Below are 15,255 nucleotides of genomic sequence, written 5' to 3'. Positions count from 1 at the left end.
GTTGTGACTGATATATTTGTGTCTCATTATTATTGAAGACATATCTGTGACATTAATATGGTATTCTACATTTTGATGGGTTTTAACACTGATTCGGTTCATTGGCTAGGGCAGTGTGGCAATTTTATGTTGTTTCTTTTAACAAAGCAAATAGGAGGAGACAGCTTGCAAGTCCCATTACAAGCATGTTTTAGGGCTGTTTTATTTCGATCTTCTCAGATCGTTCTGCACTACTTTTATGTCGTGTTATTGGTACAGTTTAGATTTTCAACATGAACATTTCGGCCTGGGTGGTTCCAATACTCCTGCTTTCATAGCCTTGGGCATTGTTTAATCACCCCTTGGATATGGTGCCTGCTTTTTAATTTTGTCTTTTGACAGTTCCTGTTATACACAGGCTCCGTAACCTAAGATCCCCTTCCTAAATTCCAGTTTGTTTAGTTCTGTCTATTGTTTTCTCGTTTGAGGCAAACCCTTTGTTTTATCTGGGGTCCAAACGCCGCTCTTCATGGAATTACACACCTCAACACGTATATCATTGAAGGTTCCATGTTCACCGCCGTTTGAATACATCTGCGGATGTCTCTAAATTGCTTTTTGTACTTTAAGCATGTGTAAATGTTGAGTTCTGCTCAACCCGGGGCTAGAGGGCGTGGACGGTAGCATGCATTTCACTACCGTCCATGAACAGGCTCAATCAAAACGAGCCTGCAACATTTTCGTTTTTGTTTTGTTGACGACCTGTGGAGTTTCCACTTTTTCTTTTTTAATATTATCATGCTGCTGAGACGTATAAATTAGTGTCTCTCTATTATTGAAGATATATCTGTGCAACCAATATAAAGATCTACAATTTGAGGAGCTTCAGCGCCAATTCGGTTCATTGGTTCGGTCACTATGACGATATCAATTTGAGTAGTATTTGACATTTACAGAGCAAGTAGTAGAAAATGTCGTGCGAATCGCATTACAAGACTGTTTTAATATCGGACTGTTGTCACTTATATCTTTTGGTCTCACTGTTATTGAAGACATACCAGTCGAATCCTTAGTGTGGTCTACACTTTGAGGGCTTTCAGCGCCGATTCGGTTAGGGTGACGATATCAATTTGCGTACAATTTGTAATTTACGAAGCAAATAGTAGGAAACCGCGTGCAAATCGCATTACAAACCGGTTTTAATATCGGGGTGTTGTGACTTATATGTTTGTGTATCCCTATTATTGAAGATAGATATATTTGTAAAATTAATATTCCGATCTCAGTTGATTGGTTAGGACAGGATGACTGTATCAGTTTAAAATTTCATTATTACATAGCAAGTAGTAGGAATCGGCGTGTGAATTGAATTACAAGCCTGTTGTGACGTAATTATATATGTGTCTCACTATTATTGAAGACATATCTGTAAAATTATCATTGTGATCTACAATATGAGTGGTTTCAAAGTCGATTCAGTTCATTGATTCGGACATGTTGACGATATCAATGTGATTAAAATTTGATATTTACAAAGCAAGCAATTGGAAACTGTGAGCAAATAGCATTTCAAGCCTGTTTTAATATTGGGCTGTTGTGACTTATATGTTTGTGTTTACATATTATTGAAGATGTAACTGTGAAATTAATGTTTTGATCTACAATATGTTGGGCTTCACCGCCAATTCGGATGTTTGTTTAGGACAGGGTGACTGTATCAGTTTGAGCAAAATTTGATATTTACAGACAAAGTAGTATGTATTGGTAGATCGGAACATTAATTTTACAGGCATATATTCATATGTCCTCGATAATAGAGAGACACATTCATATAAGTCACAGCAGCCCGATATTAAAACTGGATTGTAATGCGATTCGCACGCTGTTACCTACTACATGCTCTGGAAATATAATATTTTATTCTGATATAGTCACCCAGTCCTAATCAATAAATCGAACTGGGTTGAAAAGCATTATGAACCGAATCGGCGCTGAAACCTCTCAAATTGTAGATAGGAATATTAACTTCACGGATATATCTTCATTAATAGACAGACACAAACATATAAGTCACAGCAGCCGGACATTAAAACAGGCTTGTAATGCGATTTGTACGCGGTTTCCTACTACATGTATTTGCTTTGTAAAATTTCATCAAATTTTACGCAAATTGATATCGTCACCCTGCCCTAACCAATGAACCGAATCGGCGCTGAAACCCCTCAAACTGTAGATCAGAGTATTATTTTCGCAGATATATCTTCAATTATAGTGTGACACAAACATAGAAGTCACAAGAGCCCGATATTAAAACAGGCTTGTAATGCGATTTGCACACGGTCTGCCACTATTTGCCTTGTAAATATCAAATTTTACGCAAATTCATATCGTCACCATGTCCGAACCAATGAACCGAATCGGCGCTGAAACCCCTCAAATTGTAGATCAGAATATTAACTTTACGGATATATCTTCATTAATAGACAGACACAAACATATAAGTCACAGCAGCCGGACATTAAAACAGGCTTGTAATGCGATTTGTACGCGGTTTCCTACTACATGTATTTGCTTTGTAAAATTTCATCAAATTTTACGCAAATTGATATCGTCACCCTGCCCTAACCAATGAACCGAATCGGCGCTGAAACCCCTCAAACTGTAGATCAGAGTATTATTTTCGCAGATATATCTTCAATTATAGTGTGACACAAACATAGAAGTCACAAGAGCCCGATATTAAAACAGGCTTGTAATGCGATTTGCACACGGTCTGCCACTATTTGCCTTGTAAATATCAAATTTTACGCAAATTCATATCGTCACCATGTCCGAACCAATGAACCGAATCGGCGCTGAAACCCCTCAAATTGTAGATCAGATATTACTTTACGGATATATTTTCATTAATAGACAGACCACAACACACATAAGACACAGCAGCCGGACATTAAAACAGGCTTGTAATGCGATTTGTACGCGGTGTCCTACTACATGTATTTGCTTTGTAAAATTTCATCAAATTTTACGCAAATTGATATCGTCACCCTGCCCTAACCAATGAACCGAATCGGCGCTGAAACCCCTCAAACTGTAGATCAGAGTATTATTTTCGCAGATATATCTTCAATTATAGTGTGACACAAACATAGAAGTCACAAGAGCCCGATATTAAAACAGGCTTGTAATGCGATTTGCACACGGTCTGCCACTATTTGCCTTGTAAATATCAAATTTTACGCAAATTCATATCGTCACCATGTCCGAACCAATGAACCGAATCGGCGCTGAAACCCCTCAAATTGTAGATCAGAATATTAACTTTACGGATATATCTTCATTAATAGACAGACACAAACATATAAGTCACAGCAGCCGGACATTAAAACAGGCTTGTAATGCGATTTGTACGCGGTTTCCTACTACATGTATTTGCTTTGTAAAATTTCATCAAATTTTACGCAAATTGATATCGTCACCCTGCCCTAACCAATGAACCGAATCGGCGCTGAAACCCCTCAAACTGTAGATCAGAGTATTATTTTCGCAGATATATCTTCAATTATAGTGTGACACAAACATAGAAGTCACAAGAGCCCGATATTAAAACAGGCTTGTAATGCGATTTGCACACGGTCTGCCACTATTTGCCTTGTAAATAATCAATTTTACGCAAATTCATATCGTCACCATGTCCGAACCAATGAACCGAATCGGCGCTGAAACCCCTCAAATTGTAGATCAGAATATTAACTTTACGGATATATCTTCATTAATAGACAGACACAAATATATAGGTCACAGCAGCCGGACATTAAAACAGGCTTGTAATGCGATTTGTACGCGGTTTCCTACTACTACATGTATTTGCTTTGTAAAATTTCATCAAATTTTACGCAAATTGATATCGTCACCCTGCCCTAACCAATGAACCGAATCGGCGCTGAAACCCCTCAAACTGTAGATCAGAGTATTATTTTCGCAGATATATCTTCAATTATAGTGTGACACAAACATAGAAGTCACAAGAGCCCGATATTAAAACAGGCTTGTAATGCGATTTGCACACGGTCTGCCACTATTTGCCTTGTAAATATCAAATTTTACGCAAATTCATATCGTCACCATATCCGAACCAATGAACCGAATCGGCGCTGAAACCCCTCAAATTGTAGATCAGAATATTAACTTTACGGATATATCCTCATTAATAGACAAACACAAACATATAAGTCACAGCAGCCGGACATTAAAATAGGCTTGTAGTGCGATTTGTACGCGGTTTCCTACTACATGTATTTGCTTTGTAAAATTTCATCAAATTTTACGCAAATTGATATCGTCACCCTGCCCTAACCAATGAACCGAATCGGCGCTGAAACCCCTCAAACTGTAGATCAGAGTATTATTTTCGCAGATATATCTTCAATTATAGTGTGACACAAACATAGAAGTCACAAGAGCCCGATATTAAAACAGGCTTGTAATGCGATTTGCACACGGTCTGCCACTATTTGCCTTGTAAATATCAAATTTTACGCAAATTCATATCGTCACCATGTCCGAACCAATGAACCGAATCGGCGCTGAAACCCCTCAAACTGTAGATCAGAATATTATCTTTACGGATATATCTTCATTAATAGACAGACACAAACATATAAGTCACAGCAGCCGGACATTAAAACAGGCTTGTAATGCGATTTGTACGCGGTTTCCTACTACATGTATTTGCTTTGTAAAATTTCATCAAATTTTACACAAATTGATATCGTCACCCTGCCCTAACCAATGAACCGAATCGGCGCTGAAACCCCTCAAATTGTAGATCAGAATATTAACTTTACGGATATATCTTCATTAATAGACAGACACAAACATATAAGTCACAGCAGCCGGACATTAAAACAGGCTTGTAATGCGATTTGTACGCGGTTTCCTACTACATGTATTTGCTTTGTAAAATTTCATCAAATTTTACGCAAATTGATATCGTCACCCTGCCCTAACCAATGAACCGAATCGGCGCTGAAACCCCTCAAACTGTAGATCAGAGTATTATTTTCGCAGATATATCTTCAATTATAGTGTGACACAAACATAGAAGTCACAAGAGCCCGATATTAAAACAGGCTTGTAATGCGATTTGCACACGGTCTGCCACTATTTGCCTTGTAAATATCAAATTTTACGCAAATTCATATCGTCACCATGTCCGAACCAATGAACCGAATCGGCGCTGAAACCCCTCAAATTGTAGATCAGAATATTAACTTTACGGATATATCTTCATTAATAGACAGACACAAACATATAAGTCACAGCAGCCGGACATTAAAACAGGCTTGTAATGCGATTTGTACGCGGTTTCCTACTACATGTATTTGCTTTGTAAAATTTCATCAAATTTTACGCAAATTGATATCGTCACCCTGCCCTAACCAATGAACCGAATCGGCGCTGAAACCCCTCAAACTGTAGATCAGAGTATTATTTTCGCAGATATATCTTCAATTATAGTGTGACACAAACATAGAAGTCACAAGAGCCCGATATTAAAACAGGCTTGTAATGCGATTTGCACACGGTCTGCCACTATTTGCCTTGTAAATATCAAATTTTACGCAAATTCATATCGTCACCATGTCCGAACCAATGAACCGAATCGGCGCTGAAACCCCTCAAATTGTAGATCAGAATATTAACTTTACGGATATATCTTCATTAATAGACAGACACAAACATATAAGTCACAGCAGCCGGACATTAAAACAGGCTTGTAATGCGATTTGTACGCGGTTTCCTACTACATGTATTTGCTTTGTAAAATTTCATCAAATTTTACGCAAATTGATATCGTCACCCTGACCTAACCAATGAACCGAATCGGCGCTGAAACCCCTCAAACCGTAGATCAGAGTATTATTATTGCAGATATATCTTCAATTATAGTGTGACACAAACATAGAAGTCACAAGAGCCCGATATTAAAACAGGCTTGTAATGCGATTTGCACACGGTCTGCCACTATTTGCCTTGTAAATATCAAATTTTACGCAAATTCATATCGTCACCATGTCCGAACCAATGAACCGAATCGGCGCTGAAACCCCTCAAATTGTAGATCAGAATATTACTTTACGGATATATCTTCATTAATAGACAGACACAAACATATAAGTCACAGCAGCCGGACATTAAAACAGGCTTGTAATGCGATTTGTACGCGGTTTCCTACTACATGTATTTGCTTTGTAAAATTTCATCAAATTTTACGCAAATTGATATCGTCACCCTGCCCTAACCAATGAACCGAATCGGCGCTGAAACCCCTCAAACTGTAGATCAGAGTATTATTTTCGCAGATATATCTTCAATTATAGTGTGACACAAACATAGAAGTCACAAGAGCCCGATATTAAAACAGGCTTGTAATGCGATTTGCACACGGTCTGCCACTATTTGCCTTGTAAATATCAAATTTTACGCAAATTCATATCGTCACCATGTCCGAACCAATGAACCGAATCGGCGCTGAAACCCCTCAAATTGTAGATCAGAATATTAACTTTACGGATATATCTTCATTAATAGACAGACACAAATATATAGGTCACAGCAGCCGGACATTAAAACAGGCTTGTATGCGATTGTACGCGGTTTCCTATACACATGTATTGCTTTGTAAAAAAATTCATCAAATTTTACGCAATTGATATCGTCCCACCCTGCCCTAACCAATGAACGAATCGGCGCTGAAACCCTCAAACTGTAGATCAGAGTATTATTTTCGCAGATATATCTTCAATTATAGTGTGGACACAACATAGAAGTCACAAGCGCCCGAATTAAACAGGCTGTAATGCGATTTGCACACGGTCTGCCACTATTTGCCTTGTAAATATCAAATTTTACGCAAATTCATATCGTCACCATGTCCGAACCAATGAACCGAATCGGCGCTGAAACCCCTCAAATTGTAGATCAGAATATTAACTTTACGGATATATCTTCATTAATAGACAGACACAAATATATAGGTCACAGCAGCCGGACATTAAAACAGGCTTGTAATGCGATTTGTACGCGGTTTCCTACTACTACATGTATTTGCTTTGTAAAATTTCATCAAATTTTACGCAAATTGATATCGTCACCCTGCCCTAACCAATGAACCGAATCGGCGCTGAAACCCCTCAAACTGTAGATCAGAGTATTATTTTCGCAGATATATCTTCAATTATAGTGTGACACAAACATAGAAGTCACAAGAGCCCGATATTAAAACAGGCTTGTAATGCGATTTGCACACGGTCTGCCACTATTTGCCTTGTAAATATCAAATTTTACGCAAATTCATATCGTCACCATGGCCGAACCAATGAACCGAATCGGCGCTGAAACCCCTCAAATTGTAGATCAGAATATTAACTTTACGGATATATCTTCATTAATAGACAGACACAAATATATAGGTCACAGCAGCCGGACATTAAAACAGGCTTGTAATGCGATTTGTACGCGGTTTCCTACTACTACATGTATTTGCTTTGTAAAATTTCATCAAATTTTACGCAAATTGATATCGTCACCCTGCCCTAACCAATGAACCGAATCGGCGCTGAAACCCCCCAAACTGTAGATCAGAGTATTATTTTCGCAGATATATCTTCAATTATAGTGTGACACAAACATAGAAGTCACAAGAGCCCGATATTAAAACAGGCTTGTAATGCGATTTGCACACGGTCTGCCACTATTTGCCTTGTAAATATCAAATTTTACGCAAATTCATATCGTCACCATGTCCGAACCAATGAACCGAATCGGCGCTGAAACCCCTCAAATTGTAGATCAGAATATTAACTTTACGGATATATCTTAGTTTAATCATGTTTTATTGCTTATTAATATTTACATTTATAACAACAAACATTAAAAATGTACATGTACAGCCAAGAAAATAAGCAAATTGGTCGGGCCACAAGTTCTCACAACATCAGTAAACGGCCCTTCCCAATAGAAATAACTTAATATAACTCGGCGGAGAAAACAAAATAAATATGCGAAGTTATGTTAATAATATTGAAATAATTTGTTAATTAATTGATGGAGAGAGAGAGAGAGAGAGAGAGAGAGAGAGAGAGTTGGGGCTTGTCCAGCATTTTTAAAGTGTCGTCTATTAGTTAAGATATTTTCATATATAAGAAAGTGTCATTAGAATCTGCCTGTCTGTTTACATATTTTTGAACTTGTAGAAAGATGAACGTGTTTTCATCTTCCGTATATCGATCATTCCCAAACAGAATTGTTTGTAGGTTATAGCGGATGAAATTTACGTGTCTCGTGAAGCAAGACGGTTCTTGAGTATGATAATTTCTCAGTTAAAGAAAAAATGATTACGGTCTTCGTTTTGATGACCACATCACATGAAGAATTGTTGCGTAAAATGATTGTTAAAAAGATCAGCATTCAGGTTACTACAGCCGTTGCGTAAGGGTGAGAAATCTGGATAAAATTCAGTAAATTTAGAATAATCGACTTCTTCGTTCTATGTTAAGCATATATGTCAGGTTTTGAAATGCAGTTTTGAACAAGTAACAGCGTTCGTCGGTTTTAGTCAACATGAGAAGATTAGTTGGCGGATGAAGTCTGTAGTAAACAGATGAAAACGTCCAGGTCTACCTTTCAATATACTTTGTGTGTGAAATAGAAAATTTTTAATAACATCGTAATTTAAATACGTGGACTGTTTTGTTTTAGTGTTCTCTTTTGAGTCACGTTGGCCTGAAACCTAAGATGAATGTTGTTTATGTGAACATTGGGCCTGGTTGGCCAGGTTGGTTCTGGCAAATGAGAGCAATGCTCTGTTTTTACACAGGGAAGACCATGTATGGGTGAGAACTGTTTATGTCACCGATACCGCCATTTCTGCTTGGGGTTTAAGTTGAATTTACACCGTTTTCCTATTAGCTTCTCTCTCTGTTACACTGCCTAAACTGGACTATTTGAAATAAAACTTTACGTAATATACATTTATATTACTTCTGCATTGCAAATACAGAGTTTCCTTCAATAAAATTTTATACATCAAATTCAATGTTATGTTGCGGATCTGTGCCCAATTTATATTTGCAAACATTGCGTTGGCTTATATTAAGAGGAAGTAGAGTTTCTTTAAAGTGGCACTTATATACCGCTATGCTTAGTTATATATGGGTCCAATAAACATACAGTCAAGTAGTTAAATTTTAAAGGCATTATGGGTTTATATTGTAATAAAGGTACTAAATGTGAGCATTACCACACAATATGCAAAATTGTTTATACAATACAAGAGAAGAAAAACACACTCGCATTCAGTACCGTAGAAAACACTAAATATCCCCTCCTGTACCCCCTGAATTTGTTTGCGTTTAAAGTAGTCATGCTGGTAGTTTATTTCAGAATTTAGGGTTTTGTTACCGACACCTCCATACGTGCTTGGAACCGATTTCCGGACACAGCTAATACCTTCCTACAAATACAAATATTTTCTTTCCAATTAGCCTAAAGACTGCTAAATTTCTATAATGAACTTGTTCATCTTTCAATTTAGACAGTACCATTAACTGTTTAAAGGAGTGTTTACCAAAAGATACTAACTGAATTGCGAACAGTGCAGATCATGATCAGACTGCACAAATGGTCTCTTTCACAAAAGCTTACACGTCGTATCTTTAGTTCTCTCCTAAGTATGTAATTTTAAAGCACACTTGTTTCATTGAAAATAACTTGTATCGCTTTAAATGTGTGACATTAATCCATTTTTGATTACAAACATTTCTAAGTTTGTTCTTCTTATATTGTAAGAATAACCGAATATTTAAAACGAATGTTCTTAAAATAATTATGTTCGTGAAAACCCTTACTCCTAAGTTCTAACTCTGACCTAATTAGGCTTTATAAAACGGGCCCCTAACAGAAACCATTCACGACTTTCGTGAACTTAAATTTTGTCAATAAATTTTAATGTATTCGAGGAGGATTAAACTGATATTTATAGATTCTACAAAATTCCGACATCAATCGTGACGAATACTTAAGATGTTGCAAATAAAATGTCCTCGTCGAGGAAGGGGCACATGTCCAAATGTAAGCTGTTACATTGCTGTTATCAGTTGAAGTAAATAATATTTAATGATATATTGCTGCAATATATTAGCACTAACTTTTTTTTTCAAACAAGAAATCTATTTGGAATATCAAAATTTCGTCCGACGTGAATTAAAACAAAATGTTCAGTCAGATGAAATGTTATGCTTTTTAGGTGATTCTTGCAGGATGTTTAAATTTAGTAATAGGGAAAACTGATCCTTTTTCAAGTAGGATTTATCTTGACAAAGCTGAAGCGCAGGGAAAGATTGGTAATACTTTTCAAACGTTTCTATGTTAAGAATAAAGTTACTTTATGTTGAATGTTGCTTTTAGAATCAATATTGCTCGTTTACTTTTTTGTCGAAGTGAATAAATTCTACTGACGTAGTTCTGCACGTTTGATAAACAGGAAGCCATGATGTGATGTCGTTTACCCGGGCGATTTAGAGTAAAGCCTTGACTCAAAGTACGGAAAGGAAAATCATCCTGTGTATAAATGATGGAGTATATTTGTATAAATATGAAAACGTTAAGATGAAATCTGATATGCTGACATGTGAACAATTTCAAATAATGGTTTAAAAATCCGCAGGTTATTTCTATATCAAGTCAACAAATTTGCTATTTAAGTTCCATTTTGAACCTTATCAGGAGGGAACGTATACATGAAAGGTTAATTTTGTCCAATCTCAAGACTGTAAACTTACATATTCTCTTTTCTAACAATTATGCTAAACATTGACACTACACAGTCTCCATTGAGGGAACTGCATCAAAATAAAGAAACAAACCTTCAACCAGAAAAGGTTATTGACAATCTTGCTAAGATCCTAAATGACCTTACATCCAAATTAGACATGCAAGGAAAACACATTTTGTCTCTTCAGGAGAGCGTTGAGGAACTTGCCAGATCGAATTCCGAAAACGAAAATAGTTTGAAAGACCTGAATGCAGAAGTAAGCGAATTGAAAAGAGCGGTTGCAACGAAAGACGATATCATAAGAAGCATGGATATTAACTTTACGCGACAAGTCGAGGAGACTGAAAAATTGAAAACAGAGTTCTCTGAACTGCAGAATAAATTAAATGGGTTACAGTCATACATATCAAAAGATGAATCTGGACCAGAAGAAATGAAATTTCAAGACTATGAATACAGATCTGACCAATCGAATAAAAACACAATTGATTCCAATGGTTCAAATCTAAATACCTCAACTGGAAGGAAACAAGAAGATCGGCAAAATTTAAGCGAAGAAATTCTGCTGAATGGAACAATAGGTAATTGTAACTTCATTTTACTTCTTGAAAATCTTATTATAAGATATTAGTGTAACAAGATAGGTTTTATTCAAAGAAAATATCTAACTAATTCAAATTAATTATATTGAAAAACAAGAGCTGTCTCCATAGGATGACACATGCCCTCGATGGCACTTTGAATGAATAGTTATGGCCGATGTTAGAGTTTAGGACCTTTGACCTACGGAGCTGGGTCTTGCGCGCGACACGTCGTCTTACTGTGTCACACATTCATGCGTAGTTATTTTAAAATCCAGGCATGAATGACAATGATATGGACCGGACACGCCCATCAATGCACTATCATGAAAAATGACCTTTAATGTCTAAGTGTGACCTTGACCTTTGAGCTACGCACCTGAGTCTTGCGCGCGACACGTCGTCTTACTGTGGTACACATTCATGCCAAGTTATTTGAAAATCTATCCATCGATGACAAAGATATGGACCGGACACGAAAATTGCGGACAGACCGACAGACTGACAGACCGACAGACCGACAGACGATTCAAAAACTATATGCCTCCTTTCGGGGGCATAAAAATAAGAATCTTATAACCCTTCAACTATTTATCTTTCATGGCATTACAATACATTTCTTAAACAGTTTGGAAAATGAAATTCTGTCATACGGAGGAACTTAGCAAGTGTAAACTACATGTAAAACAATATTTATGCCATGCATTTTAACATAAAATAAAGTTTTATTATTTCATTTCGCCCAAAGATACGTATTAACTAAGAACTGCATTTTTACTTTTAGTAACAAATATTTCACTTATTTCAGATATGCAAACCAGGACATACATTTACCGCAATAATGCGGAACGTTGGACAAGAAGTGTTTCACAGGTTGCGTTCCACGCAGTGGTTCTTACACCAGTTGATCACCTTGGTCGTGGACAAACTGTAGTTTTTGATACTGTTCGCTTGAACCTAAGTGGAGGTTATAACCGATTCACTGGCATCTTCACTGCTTCAAAACCTGGTCTTTATTTATTTTCGTTATCTGTGTTGAGCTACACAGACCCAAAACCTAAGTTCAATGTTTTTATTGTAAAGAATGGAGGTTCGTTAGCTAAAGTATATGGGCATGGTGGTTCTTCTGGCAAGCGGTCTCAAGGCTCCGTTACTGTTGTGATGCAGCTAAATAAAGGGGACCATGTATGGGCTAGAAATGTTAATGTTCACGATGCCTCTATTGGTGGCTGGGGGTACACAAGTTTCACAGGTGTTTTACTCTCTGCTATATGACATTGGTGTAAAAGATGCTTTTAAGCAAAGACAATATATACAAATCCTTCCCATTGAGATATGTTTAATATCATTCATAATCATATAAAATACATAAAATCGTCGATATATACTGCTAGACTCTGTATTATATCGCAGGAACTGGACATTACCACTTCGTTGTACTTTGCAATGTTTAAAATATGGTCCTTTCAAAGCTATGGTTCCAGACGACCACATTATATGACGAAAAATGAACAATAAAGTAGTTATCAGCGGGATCTTTTTTATCAAAATAGTTTTCATCTATCAGCAGGATGCCATTTGCTCTACTATGTCTTTAATGTACAATACAACTGATGCCAGCAGATGATAATACTAAAAACGAACGCTTAATCCGATCCGATCGGAACTAGTGGATGCAAACTTAAATGTATTTGAATACTTGTATAGCTCCTTCCGCAACAATAAGAACACTGGCTTGATTCCTATTAACACAACATAATCTCAGTGTTTTATACTACTCAAAAGGCAGAGCACCGATCTACGGATCGCGGGGTCGTGAGTTCGATCCACCGGCTGGTCGTATGTTCTACGTGACGATTCGATAAAATACCTTGTCTCTGAAATCATTCGTCATCCACCTCAGATTCATGTGGGGAAGTTGACAGTTACTTGCGGAGGACAGGCTTGTACTGGTCCAGAATCCAGGAACACTGGTTAGGTTAACTGCCCGCCATCACATTACTGGAATACTGTTGGAAAACGGCGTTAAACCAAAACAAACAAATGAACCTTCTAAGTAGGTTTCTGGTATATTGTGGTAAATTATATGTAAAGGGCATATCCTTTGCTAATGTTAACCACATTGAACACATCTTCGCTGGATTCGGTGTTGATATATTTTATGGTCCTTTGGATGAGAGAGGGCTACGTATTATGTGAAGAACTTACTTTTCTTCTCCAGTTGAAATGTTAAAAATAACACTGTAAATTAAAACCCTGGACTGTTTAGTTAAATGTTTTGACCTAACTCCTGGGATAAATGCTGTTATTGTAAAATTGGGGCTTGGTTAGCCAGGATGGTTCTGGCAAATGAGACCAAAGTTCTGTTTTTTACACAGGGGAGACCATGTATGGGTGGGAACTGTTTATGTCACCGATACCACCATTTCAGCATGGGGGTTTACGGTGAATTTGCACCGTTTTCATATTAGCTTCTCTCTCTGTTAAACTGACAAAACTAGGATATTAAAAAAAAATTACATAATTTATATATTTATTACATCTGCATTCCAAATGCATATTTTCCTTCAATAAAATTTTATACATCGATTTAAATGGTTTGTTGTCCCCAAAGCGGATCTGTGCCCAATTTATATTTACAAACATTGCGTAGGCATATATTAAGATGAAGTAGAGTTTCTTTAAAGTGGCACTTATATACCGTTATGCTTAGTTATATATTGGTCCAATAAACATACAAGTAGTTTAATTTTAAAGGCATTATAGTGTTATATTGCAAAAAAAAAAAAAAAAAAAAAAAAAAAAAAAAAAAAAAAAAAAAAAAAAAAAAAAAAAAAAATAAACTTAAGGTACTTAATGTGAGCATTACCACAAAATATGCAAGGCCCGCCCGCTTAGCTCAGTAGGTAAGAGCGTTGGTCTACGGATCGCAGGGTCGCGAGTTCGATCCTCGGGCAGGGCTTATGTTCTCCGTGACTATTTGATAAACGACATTGTGTCTGAAATCATTAGTCCTCCACCTCTGATCATTCATGTGGGGAAGTTGGCAGTTACTTGCGGAGAACAGGTTTGTACTGGTACAGAATCCAGGAACACTGGATAGGTTAACTGCCCGCCGTTACATGACTGAAATACTGTTGAAAAACGGCGTTAAACCCAAAACAAACAAACAAACAAAACAAAATATGCAAAATAGTTTAATATACAATACAAGGGGGAAAATCTCGCATTCAGTACCGTAGAAAACATTAAATATCCCCTCCTGTACCCTCTGTATTTGTTTGAGTTTAAAGTATTCCTGCTGGTACCTTATTTTAGAATTTATGTTTTTGTTACCGACACCTCCATACTGGCTGGGAACCAGTAGCCGGACGGGACAAGTTTCAAGACAAAGCTAATACCTCACAACAAATACAGAAATTTTCTTTCCCATTAGCTCTAAGCCTGCTGAATTTTTATAATTAACTTTTCCAACTTTTAATTTGGACAGTTCTATTACTAGTAACTCTTAGGGGTGCTTACCAAACGATACTGACTGAATGGCGAACAGTGCAGATCATGATCAGACTATGGTCTGTTTCACAAAAACTTATACGTTTTATCTTAAGTTCTCTCCTTTGCATGGAATTTTAAAGCACACACTTATTTCATTGAAAATAACTTATATCGTTTTTAAAAAAAGGTGCGATTAATCCACAGTTTTTGAGAAATATTTCTAATTTTATTCTAACCGAATACATGTAGTTAAAATGAATGTTCTTAAAATATGTGAAAAGAACCTTACTCCTATGTTCTAACTCTGTCCTAAGTAGGCTTCATGAAACGGGCCCCTAATAGAAATCATCCACGACTTTGGTG

The 15,255-nt window shown here is 36.8% G+C and overlaps 2 protein-coding genes across 2 annotated transcripts in view; one reads left to right on the top strand and one right to left on the bottom strand.

The window, feature by feature from the left end:
- The window catches only part of LOC123542121 (thioredoxin-like protein 1), an 88,890-nt gene that overhangs the window by 23,202 nt on the left and 50,433 nt on the right, over nt 1–15,255 (bottom strand). The window lies entirely within an intron of this gene.
- LOC123542592 (uncharacterized) lies at nt 10,223–12,932 on the top strand. The gene is made up of 2 exons (XM_053530945.1): nt 10,223–11,397; nt 12,206–12,932. The coding sequence occupies exons 1-2, from the start codon at nt 10,845–10,847 to the stop codon at nt 12,670–12,672; spliced, it is 1,020 nt and encodes a 339-aa protein (XP_053386920.1). The 5' UTR covers nt 10,223–10,844; the 3' UTR covers nt 12,673–12,932.

The sequence above is a fragment of the Mercenaria mercenaria genome, chromosome 19 (genome assembly GCF_021730395.1).
Source record: "Mercenaria mercenaria strain notata chromosome 19, MADL_Memer_1, whole genome shotgun sequence".
Lineage (NCBI taxonomy): Eukaryota > Metazoa > Mollusca > Bivalvia > Venerida > Veneridae > Mercenaria > Mercenaria mercenaria.
This window is presented reverse-complemented; position numbering and strand designations above follow the sequence as displayed.